This window comes from Mytilus californianus, unplaced genomic scaffold, assembly GCF_021869535.1.
Source record: "Mytilus californianus isolate M0D057914Y unplaced genomic scaffold, xbMytCali1.0.p SCAF_5, whole genome shotgun sequence".
Lineage (NCBI taxonomy): Eukaryota > Metazoa > Mollusca > Bivalvia > Mytilida > Mytilidae > Mytilus > Mytilus californianus.
Window position 1 is genome coordinate 91,105,967 of NW_026262701.1, and position 25,153 is coordinate 91,131,119.

General features: G+C 32.3%; 1 protein-coding gene across 1 annotated transcript; it reads left to right on the forward strand.

Moving 5' to 3' along the window:
• The first annotated feature begins 8,393 nt into the window (after window positions 1–8,393).
• LOC127703251 (GTP-binding protein Rit2-like) lies at window positions 8,394–14,279 on the forward strand. Its single transcript, XM_052207764.1, has 4 exons — window positions 8,394–8,996; window positions 10,778–10,860; window positions 12,179–12,356; window positions 12,692–14,279. Exons 1-4 carry the CDS (start codon window positions 8,483–8,485, stop codon window positions 12,940–12,942), a joined length of 1,026 nt encoding a protein of 341 aa, XP_052063724.1. The 5' UTR covers window positions 8,394–8,482; the 3' UTR covers window positions 12,943–14,279.
• The last annotated feature ends 10,874 nt before the right edge of the window (window positions 14,280–25,153 follow it).

Genomic DNA, 25,153 nt, shown 5'->3' on the forward strand with positions numbered 1-25,153 from the left:
GTCGATTAGCCCATTAGAGCTTGTGTAAAATGTATTTGTTTACTAAATATTGACTCTAAATAAAACTTGAGTTCAATTAAATTGAATTAACAAGCCAAATATCTCAGGCAGGCCTAGGTGAAAAGACAACAAGTCATGGCCTGTTCAAGTGTTTCTTGCCAAAAATACAGTTATCGTCCTCGAGGTCAAAGTTCAAGGCACATGAAGGTCATAATTGTAAGGGGGCACACCAACTCATGATGATACATCCACATGCCAAAGATATAAGGCCTAAGTAAAAAAAGGTAGAAGTTATGGCATGGTCGTGTTTCTTGCAAACAAATTCATTTAGTTGACCCTGAGGTCAAATTTGAAGGTCACATGAAGATCATTATGATACAATACACTTAGCCTCATGATGATACATCCACATACCAAATATCTAAGACCTAGATCAAAAGACAAAAAAGTTATGACCATTATTTACTATCAGAATGGATCTTGCTCTTATTTATTGAGCCAATTTCAGGGTGGGGGTATATTTTAAACTTTAATAGAAAAAAATCTGGTGGTTAAATTTTTATATTTTTTTGCAAGAATAACAGACTGATATAGTACTACAAATGGTTAGTTTTTTTGAAAAAATTAAACGACACATTTTTTTTTTCTTCTTCAAATACTGGACCCATCATATTCACTTTTGCGGCTGAATCTGAGCCCCCCCCCCCCCCTCTTTTTTTTGGTTTTTGGTTATGACAAAAATTTAAATCCAGAATGAAAAAAACTTACAATTAAGGGTATCGGTGAACTAAAATTCGCCTCAGTTATCACTATAAACTATGATATTGTCAATTTAGGATTATTTTTTTAAATATTAACATATATACCCCTGTACCCATATTTCTGAAACTTCCAAGCCTTGCCGTATTAGCATTTAAAAGATTACATATTTGAGTTGCCAAATCTTTTAAACCTATGGTTCAAATCTTTGAATATTTTATAAGATGTTTAGCTAGCCTAGTTTATCAATGGGAGAAAAACAAGAAAAATTAAACGACAGGTTTTTTTTGGGGGGTATAGTGTTTGGTACCCCCTTAATATATTTGTTTGGTTGAGTGACTTTAATGTTATACTACTTTTATTTATTTCTATATTGTGTGTGGTAAATTTACATGTATTTCATTTGGTAGAGGATTCACATGTTGCTGAAAATATAATACACTCATTTGTAGTATGTTGTAGATAATAGAATCATTTCACATTTACGACTTAGCGCGTAACGGTTGATATCTTCTCCTCCTCTTATAATCATTATAAATCTTCATAAAGACTGCATAATGTCTTACTGTAAACCATAGATGTCAATATTCTATTTCAAACTTTTATCTTCATTTTGATTAGTGGTTTTCATAGAACTCCATAATGTAATACTCCGTCACATTAAAGAATGTGTCATAACATGTGTAAACTACCCTCGTGTACACTCTTCAATCATGCACCATACACCCTACACCATACACCTTATTCAATACACCATTACATCATACCGAATACAGTATACAATATATACAATTAGTCTTTCCAGATTAAATCATATTTTATTTGCTCCATTAAAATTTATCCACAGTGTTAGATATTTTTGGTTGCAAATTTCGGAACATCTTTTTTAAAACGAAGTTAAATTTAAACAATACGTAATTCTTTATGCACCATACGTAATATATAATTTCACAATACACTAGTAAACAATATACCATACACTATATACAATTCCACCATACATGTTTTACTTGGAAGTTTACAACATTCAACGGCTTCATGTTTATATTTCAATTACGATTTCCTCTGTTTATGGATCTTCATTTGATAAATTCTTAATGGCCGGTGTGTGAAATATTATCCATTACTTGATACAATTTACTGCAATGAACTAAAACATGAGGTATCCGGGTTTGTTTTTTGTTTTTTTCTTCTTATATTTCTTTGATTATATATGTTTCAAGGATACAAGTTTCAAATAATCATGTTCAACTTCGAAAACCCGTTAAAGTGAAATCTAATGCGCATTATTTTCGTTCATAACATTTTTACCAACTGTCCCTTAACCCAGGAGGGAATATCAAATTTGTTGTTTAGTTTAATTTTTTTAATTATTGCAGCTTTCCAGATTTTTAAAGAAAACCCTTTACTAAATGACTTCATTATTTATTTTAGTTTTAAGTTACTTTATCGTTAGCATTTCCTTTATTTTGTGTGTATGTTCATATCTCTTGGTTTCATGTATTTTTTTTTCTCCATCGGGTATCATGTTCTATTGGGAATAATTTCTGGGATATCAAATCAACTTTAAACATGATACCTTATTTACATTTCATATCATAAAATGTATTTCACGCAATTGCCTGTTCCAGTATTGAAGAAAATGGGAAAATGGTTCACGAAACTTAGCAAATAGATTTATATGCGTATGCGGAGTGATTTTGAATGATCATGCAATTATTTTGTAGTACTGTTTTACAAAGGTTTTTTTTTAAATGATTGGATTATAACTTGGCGTCCAGTTACTAATCTGATTGCATGGGTTTAACATTATCGAGGATTGGCTAGTGATCATACGACGATTTGAATGTTTTTTTCAGACAATGTATTGTGTTTTCGTTCTACATATTAGCTGTGATTTGTTAAAATTCGTATACTGTTTGGTAAGATCATTATGTATCAGTGATTATACCATGCTGTGGTTTTAGTTATCATAACGTTATTTTCAATTTTTAGATTATAAATTTTCCTCATCTTAGGAGCAATAAACCAACCGCGTATAGAGTATACATTTCTCAACTCATACGGTATTCAAAACTTCCAGCTGCAACTCATACTTTGTATAACGTCCTCTGTGTCTGAGCAAAACATTTGTAAGCAAGGTTTTTGCAAGGAACGTCTCGTCCTTTATCTCAAAAAGTTCATCGGAAAGTATCAAGACCTTATAGATAAATATTCAGTGTTTACTTTACATATAACACAAGCTGGTCTTGAGTTATAGACTTTACATGCTGAAATTCTGTATATTTTTATTTTACTTTAGTTTCCCCGTTACTTGTCTTCGTGCTATTATGATTTTTGCGGTCGTATGACTTTTGACGTGACTCGGTATTTATGCATCCCGCCATCAGTTTTTGACTTTCTGATGTGAATAAAATTGAGAATGGAAATGGGGAATATGTCAAAGAGAAGACAACAGCCGAAGGCCACCAATATGTCTTCAACGCAGCGAGAAAATCCCGCACCCGGAGGTGGTCATCAGCTGGCCCCTAAATAAAATTGTGTACTAGTTCAGTGAAAATGGACGTCACACTAAACTCCAAAACATATAAATGAACTAAAATTAAAAAACATACAAGACTAACAAAGGCCAGAGGCTCCTGACTTGGGACAGGCGCAAAAATGTTTTGTGAGATCTCAACCCTCTCCCTATACCTCTAACTAATGAAGAATAAAGAAACACATAGCAATACGCACAGTAAAACTCAGTTTAAAAGAAGTCCGAGTCCGATGTCAGCATTCCTGATTCAGGTGGGTCCTGAGGTACGATTCTGATACAAAGGGTTTTTACAGTTTTGTTTCTTTTTTATTTACCCTTGTTTTTGTATTTACCTAATGTTTACTTTATTGAGAAAGTATATGATATACAGTATGTACTACCAAACACTTTTTTGTTGACGTCATTGTGAAATTTACTATCTAATTCACCTTTTTTGTTAGCGTCTATGTTAGATTAAATTGTGTGTTTGTTTGTACAAAAAAAAACTGTATTTTTTAATCAGGTGTGTTGTATGTCTGTGGTGAATGTTTACACAGTTTTGGCTGCTGGATCCCAATTATGTTCACCTTAACCTATTATGTCTAGTTGGGTTGCTCACCTAATTTTGTCAATATAACGGAACTATAAACAACTGTCATATAAGTGGGAGGTTTAGCTTGCTCTCAAAAAAGGTTAAACCCACCATTTTCTTCGGAAAATGTCTGTACCAAGTCAGGAATATAGCACTTGTTTTTTCACTTGTTCCTTTGATTGATAGCGTTCGATTTTTTTTTTTTGATTTTTTTTCTCAGTTTTTATGGAATTCCCATTTTGGAGTTTGCCTTGGAGTTTGATATTTTTGTTATACTTTTTTATGGACTAAGTATTTTAGCAATATGGACTTACATGGCACCGAAGACATTTGGTTAAAAAAACCTTCGGGTGGTCACTGCCTATCCACTATCCAAATATTGCGTTTATTTCTTTGCAGACAAGACAAGCCAAGACTAATACTTTATTAAAGTCTCACCTCATGTACATATATATATATATATAACACAGCGTATACTATAAGCCATTTTTAAATGAGTTACGAGAGACTGATTAAAACAACATTTGCTTAAAAGAAATATAGACAAGTATTTAACCCATTTGTTACATAAACATGTATAAAGGTAAACAATAGCGTATACATAAGCCACTCTAAAATGAATAACGAGAAAATGATTAAAACAGATTAATATAAAAGTAATGTATTTTTTCACCTTAACCTATTATGTAATATGGACAAGCATTAAACATATAAAACACTTTTTCTTTTTGATAATATATCGTAGCAGATTTGGACAGTATAAAATTGAATATCATCTTTATTAAACATTACTATAAGTTTTTCATTATCATACATATTCATAAAATTAATATGGATGATGAGTTGGCATTGAAGTGTACATAATTGCATGCTTAATCATGAACACATAATCACAAAAACGTAGGCAACTGAGCACATTTATATGTTGTTTTGTTTAAAAGAATGCATTGAAACATCAATATATATACCATAACAAAAATTGTTTTTTAAATCGTGTATATTATGCAATAAGTAATGAATCATCGATAACTCAAATCAATGAAACAAACATGATAGTTTAAATATTCTAACAAGAAAAAAGAAAAAAACATTGACAAGGAGTTTAAGTCTACATTTACAATTCATTTATTCCTTTAATTTTTAACTCTTGAAATTAAGTCAATCAATAAAAGCAAAATCCTTCGAGAACAATGCAAGTAATCACTTTATGTTGTCATTGTCATGATATAATAGTGATAAAAGAAAAAGTGCATCGATTCTTAAACACGAAAAGTGATGGGATATGAAAAAAACAACGAAAAAATAAAAGATAAAGAATTGAAAACAGTTTTTACACGAAAAATATTTTGTTTAAATGTTTTACAACACTTAAGGATATGATTGTACCAAGTCAGGAAAATGGCCATTGTTATATTAAAGTTCGTTTCTGTGTGTGTTGCATTTTAGTGTTGTGTTTCTATTGTGTCGTTGTTCTCCTCTTATATTTGATGTGTTTCCCTCAGTTTTAGTTTAATTTGTAACCCAGATTTGTTTTTTTCTCAATCGATTTATGAATTTTGAATAGCGGTATACTGTTGCCTTTATTGCTTTGAATAATCCAGAGTCTCTATTAACCAGTATTATGAGAAGGTTCGAAGATTCCAATGGGGTAATGAAAACCTTATATATAGGTGAGGTGCAGGAACAAGGGCTTCATTTTCATAAAGATGACGTGAAAGAGTAAAAGCTTCATTTTCATAATATCAATTTAGTGGTACTTAAGTCTTACAGATTAATTTGTTGCAACTCATATAAAGCCGTCTTATGTAATGAAAAAAAGGAATATGCTAGATATACTAACTTGGACTGCTATGAGATGTATGGTTTAAATTTTCTTCTTAACAACATCTATTTACGTTTCGGCAATGAAGTTCATGGACAGGTTGTATGATTTCTTATGGGTATCAATCACGCCCCTTTAATGTCAGATATGTCCTGTTTTGTTATGAGTCACAGTTTATGGCCAAACTCAGTAAAGATCCGTCAAATTATACATTTAGTTGATAAATCTAAAAACACTTACTGTTACCTTGATGATATGTTTGCTTTGAATTATCAAGATTTTTTTAATTTTTGTGCGGAAATATACCCAAAGGAACTTGCTTTAAATAAATCTAATAAAGACAGCACTTACCGATCTTTCCAAGACTTAGAAATTTCAGGTTCGCACAGGAAAATCTTTAAAACAAATTACGGCAAAAAAGACGATTTTTCGTTCCCAATTTTCCCTTTGATCCTTATGTCCCTTCTTACGGTGTGTATATTTCACAAATTGTTCGTTATGCCCGTGCCTGTAGTCGCGTTTTAAATTTTAATGAATGAAATTTATGTGTAACTTATAAATTATTAAGTCATGGATTTCGTTACCACAAATAATTAAAAAGTTTCCAAATTCTTTCATAGATACAAAGATTTGGATTGGGAAGTTTGGCTGTTCCTGTACAGTTCTTATCTAAAACGGGATTTCACCCTAATTTTTACGGTGATGTTGTTTATAAGCCCGTAGATGTAGATATGATCCATGTAAACTAATTGATCCTTTGAATAAACTTATTCTTAAAGGTTATCAATTTAGCACAGTAGTAAAATCTTTAAATATTGCTTTTATTGGTACTAAGATTGACTTGGTTTTAAATAATTAAAATCTAACTAAATATTAATTTCTATACATGTGCAGTTATGTGATTATCCTACATCCTGTAGATACTGTTGGCTTATATTTTGGCATTGCACAAGATCATTCGTTTTTCAGACTGTTTATGCCGTCTTTACACTATTACATTCGTTGGATGTGTACTTATTGATACTGAAATCTGGGAGAACATAATTTATTCATTAGTTGTACTTGGCTTTTAACTAGCTTCCAGTAACTGCAAGTACTCTAATTTCGGTGCTCTGTGTCTATTGTTTTTATTTTAGTTGTTTTGTACCTCGTACCGATCTTTTAAGTAAGGTCAATTGCTACAGTTTGTTCTGATGTTGTGCTGTTAGGGGAGGGTTGAGCGCTCACAAACATGTTTAACCCCACCACATTCTTTATGTGCCTGACAACCCTCCCCCTCCCAAGTCATAACCATATAGTTCAGTGGCTGTCGTTGGTTCATGTCAGTCATGTTTGTTTTTTGTAAATGTTTTTTTTTTATAAATTATGTCTTTATTTTTCTCGTTTTAACTGTTTCACATTTTAACGTCGTGCCTTTCATAGCCGACTATACGGTATGTGTTATTCTCATTGTTTAAAGCCGTACGGTTGCCTTTAATTGCTTACATTACTTCATTTAAACTATGGTGGATATTTGTGTCATTGGCAATCATACCACATCTCATTTTTTATATTAAGGGATTGTACGTATGCATTATTGTATCACCTTGCAATAATATGTACTTGGCTTGACTTATGTTTTATACAGCAGTTGGTTGAAATTTCTGACCAGTTGAAAAGTTTGAATTGATAACCATAATTTCAAATGGGGCAAACGTTTGAATAAACTGCAATAGGGGAGAGCAACACGTACAGTCAAGTCACAGTAAATGAGAAAGGCATTTTGTTTCAGTCAACATGTGCACAAATTGAATTTTGTTTCTATCGTCTTTTTTCGTCAATGATATCAAGACATAAAAACAACGATTTCATTTTTTACTGGTGTTTGAATTTGCAAAGTAACTTCCCGTTTCGTGTATATTTTACAGAGAGAATAAAAGCAATTGAATGAAATCTACTTTTTGAAAATTAAAATGTATAATTTCGATACTAAAATATAAAAAAAGGATAGAGGGAATTCGTAGATGTGTTTTAATTTTTGTTTTATGAAACTTGCAGTACGTGAGCAACGATTAAACCATAGAGATAATATGTCATGTATGTCTGAATTTTTATTGCAGATAATCTTGTATAAATGGGAAGAAAGTATGAAAAACGTATCTTTTACGACACGGAATGGGTAACAGTAACCTTCCTCACTCTCAATAAAGGCTAAGCAATTGTTTTTTTTATATTTATTTTATGTTTGGGAACACTGCCGTCAATAGTCGATGGCAATCCAGATAAACGAAAACCGTCAGGTAAAGACATGTACTTAAGAAATAATTTGGTGAAAGTGTCTTTCGAATAATCGTATGCCGAAAAAGGTTAGAACACAACATGTTAAAGTACAAACTTTGACAAAAATCAGATCACTTAGGATAAAGAACATCTTAAAAAGACAGAACCGTACATTTTACATGTTATATGAAATAATGGGACCTGTTTAGAATTCTATGGCAGACTAGTTTCTTAGTCAATCGTTGTATTTGACTCATTTTTTTCTGTATCTATTTATATCGCTTTTACCATATAATGTCGTTATTATGAAATATACGTACATAAATATAAGTATCGAATTTAACTGAGTCATGACAATGTTGATTAGTACCTGGCAACAAACAATATCACGTGTGTATGCAGGGATTTTCCAATACATTGGTATAAATAAAATGCTGCTGAAGGCTAAATCAATATTGGACTTGTAACTGTAATACAAGTTACACATTAAACTGTTATATTAGATCGGAAACAAAGTAAGATCTTTATCAGTATGAAAAATATTGTTTTTGAGGACAAACTGGATCCTAAGTCGTTATTCGTTTCTGTCGATGGTTTTTTGAGTCCGATTCAAACAAAGTCAGCACCGAGCTCACCTTTGACAATACGCAAATATTCAAAAGTAAACATTCTGAAAGAGGACGAAAGAAGACGAAACAGTTTACCAATTTCAACAGAAAAAATCTTTCCAGACCCTTACACGGATAGAAAAACGAAACAGTGCAAAAGAATACGTTCTTTTAAAACGACATCAAAAGGGGTTCCAAAGGCTACAGAAGGGGACAGACGGGAAAGCAATGTCAGTGTTACTTCACTTCGAGACTTTAACCGACAAAGAAAATCAAGTGACACATCAGAGGACAGTTCCCTGTGTTGTGGGTGTTCCTCAACCTCTTCGTCCGGATACTATCGGGTTTGTGTGATGGGTGCTGATGCTGTTGGCAAACGTACTTTGACAACTCAGTTTATGAGCTCTGATTTCATGTGTTCACATATTTTTGAAATAGGTAAGTATTTTCGTTTTATTTGTCTGTTTCTTCTTTAATTTGAAGTATTTTTGGGACAATGCAATACAACGAATATACAAACAAAAGAGAAATGAAAAGTACAACAATTAACAAATAAACGAACAATGCCTTATTTGGCACAACTTTCGGAATTAAGGTTTTTAATGCTCTCTAAAAAGTTGAATACACTTTTTCAATTCATGCGTCCGATGCGCTTTTAGCCTTCCAACTGTTTTGAATTTGAGCGCTACTGGTGAGTCTTTTGTAGACGAAATGCGAGTGTTGCTACCAAATGATAAAACTAGTTTCGTTGATGAGTTTCTATGTCATCAGGTATTAAAATGCGTTTTACTTTATAATGACAAAACACATTTTATTGAAGACGCGCGACGTGTCTGTGTACATTTTATTATGAGCTATCTGATCATTATTATGCGTAAAGTATCATTTTTTGTAGGGAGGCTCACTTTGAAGGAAAATATAAAAGCTCAATAATTTTCTCCTCACACTTTTGGTTCAATTATATAAGCTAGAAGTTCTTTAAAGCCTGTGTCGCTCACCTGCCTTTTTAGTAAAAATCATCATAAGAAGGGAATAACTCTATTAAGAGTTAACTGACAAATTCAGTCATGTTGACGATATTGTAGACCCTAACCTGCTGATTATTTTTCCTTTTTTAAATTTCTATTTATCTATTATAGTTTTCAAGATTATAGGCAAAAAAGGCTAAAAAGTGGTAAATAAGGGCAATAACTCCAATATCAAGTCAAAAAAACGATTTTGGTCTCTAATTTGTTTGTAGATCTTGTCTTGCTGGTCATTTTTGCCTAAACATTTCTGTCTCTTTATTATATTTTTCAATGGGCAGCAATGCAAAACAAATTTGGAAAATCGTCTTTAAAGAGTATAATCTTCAATAAGAAGTCGACTAAAGATTTCGGTCATGTTTGACTTATTGTAGATTAGGTCTCTTTTATCATTTTTGCTATTCAAAGTTTCTGTCTATCTATTATAATTTTTCGAGATAATAGGCAAAAATGAAAACAATTGATCAAATTCATCGTTTCTGGGCAATAACTCCTTTAAGAAGTCGTATGACAGTTTTAATGTAAATTATTATGTAGATATGATCATTATAAACATTTTTGATTCTGTTAGATTTTCTCTATCTATAGCGGTTTTCAAGATAACAGACAAAAATTGTAATTTACCCCGATGTCCTTTTTTTTGCCATGTCAGCCATTTTTTCGACAGGCGAGGTCGTCGTTTTGTTTGTTAAATTTTCTATTGCTGACTTAACTGAATTCACTTGTATATAAAAGACAATTTATAGTATTACTTCCGATAAAATTTAGCTGTGAATTATGATGTCTGTTATTTTTGCTGGCCCGACGACTTAGCGTTGGATGTCCCATAATATTCGCTCTGTCTGTATGTCTGTCTGTCAGCATTTCTTTGTCGTATGATAAGTCAAGTTTGCCCGAACGGATGTTCTGAATCTTTATTCCACAAAAAATGTATATAAATATTTATAAAAGATAGGTCAATTTTGTTTTTTAATAAATTTTAGAAATTAACTGCGTTAAAAAGTTATTTTTTGTCCAAAAACTTATTTAGATTCAGTTCAGTAAATGTATAAATTTCAAAAGCTTCATATAGTTTTAGAAGTGTTTGCATGACCACTTGATTTTATAATAATATAAATATACCAATCGATCGGTTAGGAACTTTGTTGCTACTCAAAGTTTAATCTTTGAATAATGTTAAAATATATCTTTTAGGCGATGTTGAAGACAATTTGTTAACGGTAGTAATAGACAACGAAGAGTCCACTTTAGAATTTGTTGATTTCTCAGAGGACAAGGTGAGATCTTTATTCAATTTATCGACTAATTGTACGACTGTGTAGAAAACAAAAGAGCAAAATGAAAGAGAGAAAAAAATTGAATTCAATCACATACTCATTACTTAATCCCTCCAAGCTTTAGCTGTGATTAGTTTCAATTGATTTCTTTATTCTTGGAAGGATTTCAATAACGTTTTCAATTTGTGTCGTTATTGCCTGTTCATAGATATGCTACAAAGGTTTAGGCGATAAGGAGAAGGTGAATTTCTTTAACTAGTGTAGAATAAAAACTGTATACTTTACTATGATATGTAGGGTAAACAAATTCTTCATTTTTTTCTGTGGAGTATTTTGTGTTGTGATACATATGTTTGGCCAGTATTTTATGTTTATACATCTTTTTTTTTTTATTGCCTACTGTAGTTAGTTAAGATTTATTTCATATAATTCAGTGTAATAAAAGTGTTTGGACGCGAATTTTGTATTATCTTTTATAAACACTTGTGTGTTGCTTTTTAGAGTTTATTTGATAGGCAGAATATGTCAATAAATTATTCATCGTTTAATTTGCTGAATAATAGCATTGTAATGATTTTTTTAAATAGTGACACTACGGAAATCAATAATTGTGAATTCATTGAGAAAATTACCGATAAGGATGAGTCACTAAAAATGTTTTACCTGGATATTTTTATATGTTTTCCATTATAATATCCGCAGAATCAAAGCTATGCAAAACAGTGCTGCACTTTAATGATATTTGTTTTTATTATAATGACAAAAAGAACAAATGATGCTAGATACAAATGTATGTGTACAAACATAAACTACTAGTTGAACTAGAGACACTTAGGAAGCTAGATTTTACTAATGCAAACCATTTCTGTACCGAAAGTTATAGAAGTATCAGAGAAAAGACACTGGTGGTCTTGTGTTACGTGGACTCTTTCTTCCTATTACCGCTAATCATCACGGAAGATCCAATAGGATCTGTGTTTTTGATTTCGATTGTATTGCTCTCCTGTACAGCAAGATTTTAGCTTGCCTGCTGTCGATTGTCAATACAATACCAATAATTTTGCTAGCATGTTAAACTGATTGTATTAGCTGAAGATGCATCTAAAGTAACGATAGTCGGTTAATGAGTATGATATAAGAAAAAAAGGAAACGCGCATATTTATTTTTAAATTTCGGGTAGTAAACATTGTTGTAAATTAGTTCATTTAAAAGTTTTATATGACAAGCAAATTCATCTAAACATTATTTAAACATTCACATCAATTTGTTTCATAATATGAAACTTCCAGCATAATTTCTTTTACTTTCTAATGACAGGCTCAGGAACAGCAGGTCGATGCTTACATTGTTGTGTTTTCTGTCCACGAGAAGTCAACATATGAAGTTGCTGTTCAGTATATACAATATATCCGCAATGACATGGACAGTGATAGACCAATAATTATTGTAGCTAACAAAGTGGACCTTGTAAGAAAAAGACAAATTAGTAATGAAGGTTAGTTTAATTTTGTGAAAATATATTTTGTCGCAATAGTTGTCGGATGATGAAAGGAGACAATGGTTTTACTAAAGAGGCAAGAAACAATGCAGATATATACGTTATATTCAAAAAACAAATGTGAAAAAGTATTTTCCTTACTTATTATGACGAAATAAGATATTTCCTTATACTCTCACATTGACATAGATGTAACAGTGTCCCTGTTTTATTACATAAACAAGATGTTAGTTTCAGGGAAGAAAGGACCGCACACACACTATTATAAAAATATCAAGTGATCATGAACAATACAAAAACATGTACATAGAAGTGTATTTTTTATATTTCAGATGCCAGGAAATTAGCAACAAAATATAATTGTAAATATATAGAGACCTCTGCAACATTGAATGTAAAGGTTGATGAACTACTTGTTGGAATACTTAAACAGATCAAGTTAAGACTAAATCCAGATATTGAAAAACCTAAGGTGGTCTCCTCACGTAGAGACTCTTTATTGAAAGGATCCATTGATATGCTGGGCAAACTTTTTCACCTGAAACATAAAAGCAAATCAAGCTTTGATGATGTTTTGATGTAAACTACTTTGTCATATTGCTAACAGTGTTTATAAGTAACTCGGCTGTACTGATTTTTTCTCGACCATTCTGAATTGGTCTGAATTTTACTTGATATTATTTAACTCTAGTCTTAACCATTCTAAACAGTCTGAACTTGTACTCGACCACTCTTTAACCATTTTAAAGAGTCGTAATCATATTTGACCCAAGTCTGAATCATACGCGACCCAAGTCTGATCCATACTCGACCAAGTTTGAACCATTCTGGACAGAGTGTGAACCGTATTAAACCAAGCCTTAACAATCCTCGACCTAATATTGTCTGTTTTTAGTCTATTAAGAGTCCAATTTTTACTATATGAGTTCTCATGGCTTGAAATTTGACCAAGAGTACTATATATGTACCTGTATTTTTACTACAATGTAAAAAAAGTAGTGTATTGTTGAATAAAATATAGTCATATATTCAAGAGTGATAATGTAGAGGTTGTTTGGTCAAGTATGGTTCATACTTTGGTCGAGTATAGTTCAGACTTTTAACTCCTTTGGTCGACGTTGAAAATAGGTCGATAACTGGTTAAGTACAGGGCAAGAACAGGTTGAGAATGGGTTCAGTGTGGTCAACATAAGGGTCAAATACAAGTTCAGACTGTTTAGTATTGTCCAGACTTCTGTCGAGTAATATCAAGTAAAATTTAGACAAATTCAGAATAGTCAGGTACAATTCAGCACAGTCGAGTACCGAGTACAAAAAATGCCCATTTCAGACTTTTAATGGTTGTAGTGTCATGCACAGTTTTCATTTACAATGATCATCAAACTATTGTGTCACGGCAGAATGACATGATTCCTGTAGGCCGTGACCTAGTAAGATTCTTTAATATGAAGTTCGTTTAAATTTCCATATTTTAATTCAAACTACTTGAGAGAAAAAAAAAATTTAATGTAAAATCAGATTGTCATTTATATTAGGCATTATGTTCCAAATTGATAGTGTTATGCTGGTAAATATAATTGTTGCTAATTCTATTTTTCAAAATCTTGTCTTATTTTACATAAAAGATTTCATGTTTAGAATTAATTTGGACGTTTAAACATTTTCTTTCATGTTTTACTTTGACAAGAGAAAACAAAGGATTCCTTTTCCTGTGTAGTTCAATGATATAGAGCTATGGTAATTCATATAGACTTTTATGGAATTTTATGGGTGTTTTGTGTAAACAAATGAGAATTTTCAAATCACTGATCACGAAAGTAGTAAAATCAAATTATATATATATTCCATGTACAAATCATCATGTTTATTGAGACAATCAAACGGGTATTGATTTTGTATAACAATAAAACTGTAAATATACTCACAATGTTCGTTTATTTGATCAAACAAGTCTATTATTCGTCTTACTTAGTTTGTACAAAAAAAGCACATTTATGAAGTGGGAATTGATTGACTGAATGTTCAAAGTAATTATACATCACGAATTCCCACTACTACTGGGCTCAATTCTCGGAAAATTACCTGTAACAAGATATACTTGATCTACCGTTTTTGAGCTAGAGTTTGTTAATATTTTAATGTTCATTCTTGAAACCCTGGTGTCCGTTTCACATTATTTTTGGTTAATTACATCCTTCTGTTACTTTGAATATTTGGCCTCCATCAACACTGATACAATACTTTCAGAATGCGAATTTAACATTAACGGTGCCAATTTTACTGGAGCAGATGCGCATTTCGACCATAAATGTCTCTTCAGTGATACTCGAGGCAAAAAGATTTGAAAATCAAAAACTTAAAAAAACGAAGAGCTTATAAATAAAAATGATGAAAATGTATAGGCAAAGCCGGACAAGGAATCGAGCCTTGCATGATAGAGATATATTCCTTAATTCAAAATATTTTCCAAAATTGTTTTATAGCAAATTTTAATAACACAATATCCGTATGTTTATTGCAGTACCGCATTACTGAATATGGTGCATCAAAATGAATTGGTTAAAATAATAGCGATAGATAAGTGGTTGGCTGTTCTGCATATATACAGTTTTTGTCAGTCTGATTTAAGAAGGGGTTGTTTTCTCAAAGATGCATGCATTTGCAATAAAGCGGTGTTAGCATTGACTGTTCAACAAGAGATGTAGCTGGTACGCCGAAAAATCAGACTCAGGTCGCCACTTTCATTTCAAAGTACCCGTTCAAAGTCAGAAATATGACAGTCAATGGCAAATAAGTCCCAAACAACTTCATGGATATTTATCCGCAATAAGCGGAAACGTAAATGAACTTTATGTTTATATATATGCAAATAAGTTTGGTACATTTGTTATTACGCAACATTATACTTAGTTGATTTGTAACTAAAGAATGGGCAATATGATAAATATATATCTATCTGGATTATACGTGTCGTTGTGCCAAGTTTCAGGCTAACTTATAGGTTTGAATATCCCTTTGGTATCTTTCGCCTCTATTTTACTAAAAACAGTAATGACTGAATTGTCTCTGTGATAGACTTAGGGATAATCTATAATCTCTTTTCTATTGGCGAATCCTTAATGATATTTTATTAAACGACTATCATCTTTTATGTAAATATCGGTTAACTAATTACATTTTATTCGGTAAAACTAGTCCATTAATATTATAGTATGGTAAAGATATAATTTGATTTCTTACAGTAATTAAAAGTTGCTGCCACTGTTGAGTTTTTTTGTTCAACCCACCGCTTCATTTCCTTAGTGCAATTAGCAATACCAAAAATAAGTAGATGTGGTAATCCGGGTATACCATCATTCGAGAAAATGGTATTCACAGTGTATCCTTGAGAACTACTAAAATATTGCAAATTCTATCACATGTGATTATGGAACCGATCTGTCACAAAAGATGGTCGCTTTAACTGAAATAATTTAAACCTTTAGTCCTTTGTCAATGATTTATTCATAGACTGATGTTATATTGTACACATATGATAAATGTTGATGGTCCTCGTAAAATGTGATTTTGTTGTTCATCTGAAATCCAGGTTGGCTCTCTTAAGATACGAAATTGCCGTAATTAATATTGGGATTAACCTTTATGAACAGATTTTATAAACAAATTATAAAATTACAAAATATTGTACTTGGACGATGATATGATGCGTCTTCCTCTTATATTTAATTGTGTTATTCAAGATGGCATCCGTCCCATATGTCGCAAGAATGATAAAACAAACAAAAAGGAGCATAAAATGTAATATATGAAGCAGTCAATTAGACAGCAACTCAGTGGCACACAAACCCAAACCGGCAAATCTCTATACAATATATAACGCTCAATCTACATTTTTAAATCTTTAAAGACTCAAGCATGTATGTGTATCACAATCAAAACGGAAGTGATCTGTATATGAAACTAACTGGTCCATTAGAGGACTGAAACAAAACTAAACAAAACAACATAATTCCAAATGTCGCATGTTATATCAGTGAGTTATGGTATGCATCTTTTCAATTCAGAAAATACAGTACATTTCGACGGCATATTAATACGGAGGAAAAGATATTAGCGGCAAACTCCATTTTAACTTGGTTTGTAGTGTTGTTCTCTCTTTAAAGTTAACCATGCTTCTCCTTCTATTCATATTCAATTGATGAGATCTTTTCGAACTGCTTTTTGCCACTGGAAGTTAAGCAAATCGATACAAGAACAATAAAACAATGTGAACGTTCAATACAATTAAAATTCAAATACAGACATTAAAAATAAAAATTGGTTCAAACCTGCATTATATTGAATATTTAAAGAAATAAAACATTTCTATATAGTTCTCAAGTCAATTTCACATTACTTCATCGTTTCAATTTTTATACATGATAAATAGCTCACAGGGTATCATTTGGGAATAACTTGAAGAAATCGTTTCTATACTTGTGAAAGTGTACACGTTATAAAGTGTTGGCTTGGGAACAATTGTAATTAAGAAGGAGAATGGAAATAGAACTAGTCAACTTTACGAATCAAAACTATTGGTTTTCTACCTCTGAAAACGCACTATGATATTGGGCTTTCATTTTTCTTTCCATTCACTATTTGAAGACAAAAAAAAAAACGTTCAATAAACGTCACATATATAACGGATAACAGGAAGTCTAGACACAGGTAGAAAATAACAAAATCACTTCGTTTGAATCGTCTTTTGGAGAAACTCTGATAAGGGAGCTATAAGAATTAAACGGTAAGAAGGGAAAATGAATAAAAAGCCGTTACTCTAAATGACAACTGAAGTCAGTTTTCCGGAGCACATGAGATCGATGGGGGGGGGGTTCGTATTGCTCCGTCTTTAGCTGTCTATGTTGCGTTTTGTGTACTGTTGTTTGTCTGTTGGTTTTTTTCTTTTTTTAGACATGGCGTTGTAAGTTTATTTTCGACTTATGAGTTTGAATGTCCCTTTAGTATCTTTCGTCTCTCTTTGAAACGGCGTAGTCATTAGGTGGTACAACAAAGTCACTGGGAATCTCAGAATAAAAGATATCAAATTTGAAATGAACGTTGGTTATTAAACATTTAGTCACTGGTTGTACATATATATAAATGAAAGCACTATGACGTGCGCGTCTTTTAGTTAGTCTCTTTTTAAACATGGATGACCCCGACCATGTGTTTTTCTAATACAATAAATCTATCATGTTTTCATTGTTAGTTTAGAATAGGGAAATATGAATTTGGAAACCGTGTATTTCAACCTTTCTTATAAAACTGTTTCGGATTAGCATCTTATTGAAACATATACGTAAATATTAAGCAATTATACAACCTAACTTTATGGAACGCCACAGCTGTCTTATGTGGAACTCTGATATTACTTTATGTTGTTTTATTATTACTTGATGATATTTTGTCTTTACTTAATATGGTTTTGACATTACGTAATGATGTTTTGATATAACTCAATATGTAATAGTCATTACTTAATGATATTTCGATATTACACGATATGGTTTCGTATTGACTTGGTATGGTTTTGTCATTACTCAATATGGTTTTGTCATTACTCGATGTGGTTTCATCATTATTTGATGTGGTTGTGTCATTAGTCAATGTGGTTTTAACATTACTTGATGTGAATGTGACTTAACGTTATGTAGTTGTTTCATTACATGATGTGGTTTTGTTATTTCGTAATATGGTTTTAACATTACGTAATGATGTTTCAAAATTTGACGATTTTACACTACATGATGTGTTTGTTTCATTATTTGATGTGGTCCTGTCATTCTTTGATGTGGTTATCCCATTACTTGATGAGGTAAAATCACGTGACCAATTCGGAAAAAAATATGTTCTATTTTTAAACAGATTTCAATATGTCATTTGTTTAATGTGCTTTGGATGGGTATCGCTATCCATTGAGTTAAAATTAAAATTAAAGTTCGAGTGGTTGTTAAGAGTTATTTGGTGTGAAAAAGGGGAACGGCAGACAATAATAAGAAAAAAAGTATTAAAAAGTTTACAGTATTTCGGACATAGTTGGAATATCTCCAAACCACTTGGTCTTGTTGTTTTTATACGACCGCAAAAAAATTTTGCGGTCGTATATTGGTATGACGTTGGCGTCGTCGTCCGGCGTCGTCGTCCGGCGTCGTCGTCGTCGTCGTCGTCCGAAGACACATTGGTTTTCGAACTCTAACTTTAGTTTAAGTGAATGGATCTCTATGAAATTTTACCATAAGGTGCAATACCACAAAAGGAAGGTTGGGATTGATTTTGGGGGTTATGGTACCAACAGTTGAGGAATTAGGGGCCAAAAATGGGCCAAAACTAAGCATTTTTGTAACTTCCAGACATAACTTGTGTTAGTGTATTGATCTTTATGAAATTGTACTACAAGGTTCCATATCACAAAGGGAAAGCTGGGTTTGAGTTTTAGGGTAATTGCCCTAAACGTTTAGGAATTTGGGACCAAAAAGGGGCCAAAAAACAAGCATTTTTCTAGTTTCCAGACAATAACTTGTGTTCAAGTGTATGGATCTCTCTGAAATTGTACTGCAAGGTACCATACCACAAAGGGAAGACTGGGATTGAGTTTGGGGGTGATGAATCATAAGGGGGTTCAAAAAATTTGAGGGGGATTATTTTTCCTTTTTTTTCTTTAAAATTTGCCATTTTAAATTGGTTATTTCTGATTTATATATAAAAGCAAATAATAATGATATAGTTTGAATAGGTAAATTAAATTTTTTTAAGTTCTTAGACCACATTCATTCTGTGTCAGAAACCTATGCTGTGTCAAATATTTAATCACAATCCAAATTCAGTGCTGTATCGAGCTTGAATGTTGTGTCCATACTTGCCCAAACTGTTCAGGGTTCGATCTCTGCGGTCGTATCAAGCTGCGCCCAGCGGAGCATTTTATTATCTTAAGTTCTCAAACGGAAGCAGTATTTTTGTAATAAATTTGTAAAATATTCCACGGAACCCTGTGTCTCGCCTGATATTGCTGCTGTAAGTGTAAAAGCGTCATGTCGATCGGCTGTACATTTATCGGTAAAAACAAAATTAAAAAAGAAATGTTTTTCTGTAGATGTTTTTTCTTGAAATTGAGGAATAATTCCTATACAAGTTTCAAAACACTTCATGGAGGTTTACAAATTTATCATGTCAAAACAGGTTAATTCGGTTTTATTTAACTAAAACAAAACTGTATGGTTTTCAACAATAAGCAAAACCTATACCCTATAGTAAGCTATAAAAGGTCCCGAAATGGAAAATGTAAAAAACTAGAAACCTAACGATCTATAGATAGATAGATACTTTATTCTCTAAAAAACTAATTACAAGTTTACAGAGAAACATAGTTACAATATAAATACAGATACAATAGTTGAGGTAAACAAATACAGTATGATATTCTAAAAGTATAAAATTATGATGGCATACATGTTTAGTAACATGTATAATGAAAGGTTAAACTCAATAGAAATTAAAAAAAAATGGAGATGGAGACGCTGACGCCACTATCGACGACGAAATATAAGTTTGTTGTGTCTCACTGCCGCTACATTGATGTCGCAGGCTCGACACAAATCAAAAGACTTGAACTTTATTGTTAGTAAATGAAACACTTCAAATCAACTCACACTAAAGTTACAGGGAAACGGGGGGAGGGGGCTCGGACTTAGCGACAAAGCATAAATACTATAAAATAAGAATTCTCCGATTTTTTTTTTAGCGTAAATGATCATTTGAACTTATATGAATATCAATCTTTTATTTGTAATCAATTGAATTCCCTGATCTACCTCGCACTAATTGAAAAATAAACTTTTTGGAATATCTGTTTCACATGTGACGACGGACATGTTCCAGTGGTCGTAACCATAATACTGTCATCTTTTCCTTGAATGTGAACTACCAAATAAAACCAAATCACTGGGTTTGTACTTTCTCGAATAACACGACGGGTGCCTTTCTGGAGCATCCGAGATCACCCCGATGGATTAATATTACCCAGTCATACCGATCTATTGAGTCAGCCAAATGAAACTGTTTTGTATGCCACCGCAACTGAAAGTTGGGGGCATATTATTTTACCCCTGCCCGTCCGTCCGTCCGTCTGTCCGTCCCATTATAGATATATAGTTATTCCGCATAACTCCTCCTACAGTTTGAATCCGAGGAAGTTTTCTCTTTACTGTCTGTTTGTACATATATTGAAGGTGTGCATGTGGTCAGGGTTTAATGTTCATTAATATTTGCTCTTTTGGGAGATAGTTGAACTTTTTTTTGTAATTTTTTGGGAAATTTACTTGCATAAGAAGAGCGTTTCCAGATAATTCCTCCTACAGTTTGAATGCTAGGAAGCTTTCACTCTGCTGGCTGTTTGTACAATTTTTAAAGGTGTGCATGTGGTCTGGGTTTTTATTTTTATTATCTTTTGTTCTTTTGGGAGATAATTGATCTTTTTTTTGTCATTTTTGGGGTATAAGCGGTTAATTTAAATGAGTTGAGTGCGGGGGCATCACTTTGTCTAGTTTACTTTTTTTTCTCGTTTTGTGCTGTTACACAACTGTAACAGTCCGATGCAAGGTTAGGATTTAGCGCTCACATACATGGTAAACTCCGCCACAGGTCTTTATGTACCTGCCCCAAGTCAGGAGCATGAAGTTCAATTGTTGTCGTTGTATAAATGTGTGTCATTTTTGTTTGTAGATTGTTTAAATATAAATAAGACCGTTTGTTTTGTCGTTTGAATTTTTTCACATGGTACATGGTGGCCTTTTGTAGTTGACTATACGGTGTGTTGAAGGCTGTACGGTTGTCTATATATGATTTCTTACACCCACTGCATTTAAACTCTGGTGGATAGTTGTCTCATTGTCAATCACACCACATCTAACTTTATTTCAACTTCTATGTTGCGTTTTGTATACGGTAACATAGTTTATCTTTTGTACGCATACCCCGGAGCCCTCTTTTCGGAAGCCCGAGCAAAAGTCCTTGTTCCGCAATAGAAAATTTAATTACGAACTCATATAAGATAGCTCGAATTTCAACTCAAAAACTTAATCAATCTGAATGAGCTTAAATTCGAATCTAACTCAAACTCAAAAAGTGACTCAAATCTAATGTTGTAACTAGAACTCGACCTTTAAATGTGACTCAAACTCGAAGTCCAACTCGAAACTCAATGCTAACTAAAACTTTAATTCTAATAATGACTTGAATTCGAAATCGAAGACTAACTCAAAGTATAACTCAAACAGTAACCCGAACTTTAATTTGAACTCTAATTCGATGGATGGCCACACTCATACAAGGCACATACAACATGGAAATCTATCTAAAAAGAGAACAGGCTTTTCCGAATTGGTCACGTGACTTTACCTCATCAAGTAATGGGATAACCACATCAAAGAATGACAGGACCACATTAAATAATGAAACAAACACATCATGTAGTGTAAAATCGTCAAGTTTTGAAACATCATTACGTAATGTTAAAACCATATAAATAATAGGCAGATCATCATTACAAAATAACAAAACCACATCATGTAATGAAACAACTACATAACGTTAAGTCACATTCACATCAAGTAATGTTAAAACCACATTGACTAATGACACAACCACATTAAATAATGGTGAAACCACATCGAGTAATGACAAAACCATATTGAGTAATTACAAAACTATATCAAATCAATACGAAACCATATCGTGTAATATCGAAATATCATTAAGTAATGATTATTCCATATTGAGTTATATCAAAACATCATTACGTAATGTCAAAACCATATTGAGTAAAAACAAAATATCATCAAGTAATAATAAAACAACATAAAGTAATATCAGAGTTCCACATAAGATAGCTGTGGCGTTCCATATAACTCCATCAAGTGTACAATTATTTCCAAATATGAACTGCCTTGAAGCTGACTATTTCTTCTAGGATTTTTACAACCTGAATAACATTTTCATTACTTAAACTGGAAAAAGCTGTTTGTGATTGGCAAATATGCATTCATTCCTTTCCGAATGGTGACTATTTTCGATGCTCCTTGTTTTGAACATTTGTATTATTTAGCACGTTCAACATCTCTTATATCAACTAATTAGTTGTCCATTCGTGACCTGTTGAAAGGGAAATAAATTCCACCAGATTTCTTATCATTCATCTTAACAGAAACTACCAATAAAAAATACTGCTTCAATGTTATTGTTATTGTCGTCATGATTTTCACTGGCCGGCAAGTAAAAAAGTATCATTCAGTAACAATCCCAATGGATAAGGTAACAAAAGCAGGCATTTCATTTGGTTTTTGCATTGCTTGAGACAGAGTTATACTGCTTGGTTGTTTTATATGAATAAGAAAAGGCGTTTGTGTATCTACATGAACCTTAATGTTAGAGCTACAAAATTGAAAAAAACAACATTAACAGACATCTAAAGGGCAATATTCAGTCTTTAACAGGGTCCATATAATATGAATAGAAATAAAAAAATAGAACCTGTTGAAGATGTGCCTTCAACATGAAATTGTCTCCCTAAAAACAGCGAGATTAAACAAAAGAAAACTCCCGACGAGGATCGTGAAATTTGACAGGTTTATGAATATGTAATGTTTGTGTCCACTCCGATATACAAAAACAAAGAAATCAACGGCCTAAAGATACTTTGCATTAAATGTTTCTTTCTTATATAAAAGCATCTGCTAATTACCTAGAAAGATTATATTCGATATTGCAATCTCATTTGAGTTAATAACAAGTGACACTTTATTAGACTAACATGTACACTTGTATTACATAGAGTTGGGGTAGGGTAGGGGGTTGTGAATCTTTCAAACTTGGCATAAGAAATTTTAAAACGAACTAAAGGGGGAAATGATTGAAAACTGTTTGCTTTATATACATATAATGTTGTGTGGATGCAGTAGAATGTGTCCCTGTGCTTGTGGTGTATGCCCTTATATTTTTTCAATTATGGGTTGTTTGCCTGTGAGAGAGCTTTCACATGTTTATTTTATCTTTGTATTAAATCTTAATTGTTTATTATATATTACGGCGTTTGGATGTATAAATACTCATCCACGCCTGCTATTTTTGATTATTGCCCCCTGCTATGGTTTTACTAAGATTTCTTACTATCTCTGTTTTTGCCCTGTGTTTGTTATATATGTCAGTTTTGTAATACTTAAGTCTTTACGTCGGGCCTTTTATAACAGTTTTTGTAAGACTTCTTTTACTGCTTTGCCTTTTATTTCCTATTCCGTAATTGTGACCCTCATTCAATGTTGCAACCTCCGGTCTTTTTTATTTTTCCTATACCCCTATTTAATAATCATGATTTTACGGAATGGAAAGAAAATTATTAACAACACAACTTCTAGGTTATCCACGTGCTTATAGACCGTTGGTTTTCCCGTTTGAATGGTTTTAACCTAGTAATTTTTGGGGCCCTTTATAGCTTGCTGTTCGGTGTGAGCCAATGCTCCGTGTTGAAGGCCGTACCTTGACCAATAATGGTTTACTTTTATAAATTGTTACTTGGATGGAGAGTTGTCTCATTGGCACTCATACCACATCTTCCTATATCTATTAAACATCTTACAAACACAGTACTTTGAGCTAAAGGTATAATCTTTTTCAACACGCTTTCTCAATTTCACTAACAAGATTATAACAGTGCATCTAAAAGACATTCCATTTTATTAAAAGCAATTAAGAGTAAATCAATATAAGCAACATGTGCAGGGACAAAAAATACATTGATGTCACGTAACAGGCTGATTATCGCATCATTGTTCGTATTACACACTAGAGATACAATTTAAGCAAGGACTAATAAGATAAGAAAGCCTTCAGACAAAGTATTAAAGCCTATATATTTACGATGAATTACAATAAAACTAATTGATACCAGGCAAATCTATTTGCTGTACTGGTTACTTGTATCGTGCAAATATTGTGAGGAAAAGGTTACTGTTCTCTTAATTCCAAGGAATCATAGTCGAAGATAATAACTGTCGACATTACAATGTATTGATCAATTATTCATAACCCATCTTATGATCGGAAGAGATAGGGACGATTTCATCTGAATCGTTTTTAATAATAGAATCAATTTCTTTTAACAAAGAAAGTTGTTTATTTTCTTACAAAATTAATGTTTGTATACATAATTAAAGAGAAGCAATTACAATTTAAATGGTCAAAAGTAGTTTTTAAAATAAACTATAGCAATGTAGTAATATTTTTAGAGCTATTGATCAAGCATTCAATATATAAAATAAAAAGGAAACAAAAAATTGCGTCGAAAGTATGAAAATTTACTTGTTTTTTTTAACATTGACTCATATTCATATTGTATAATAAAAAGAATAACATAAATCACAACAATAAAAAATACTTGACAGTACAACAGACCACATCATATCACCAACATCTGACAACTCCCAAAAATAATATAGTTACATACAAACAGAGACAAATGCAGATAGCCTGACTTCATACAGGCACAAAATGTATAAGGGTTATACAAGTTTTACTTCAGGTCACTAATCATCCTAGTTATCTAGGACGTGTTTCGTAAAACTGAGAAACCAAATATAAATATGCACAGAGTAGCTACCAACAGGCTGGTAACTTACTTGTAAAAGGGGATAAAAAAAAAGCGGGAGTTTCTCGCTGCATTGAAGACCCATTGGTGGCCTTTGGCTGTTGTCTGCTCTATGGTCGTG

What these genes read in the sequence shown, in the direction of transcription:
- LOC127703251 (XM_052207764.1), top strand. Translation starts at nt 8,483, where the DNA reads ATGAAAAATATTGTTTTTGAGGACAAACTGGATCCTAAGTCGTTATTC. An exon ending in TTGATTTCTCAGAGGACAAG is followed by an intron (nt 10,861 to 12,178) that starts GTGAGATCTTTA and finishes TTCTAATGACAG; the next exon opens with GCTCAGGAACAGCAGGTCGA. An exon ending in AAGACAAATTAGTAATGAAG is followed by an intron (nt 12,357 to 12,691) that starts GTTAGTTTAATT and finishes TTTATATTTCAG; the next exon opens with ATGCCAGGAAATTAGCAACA.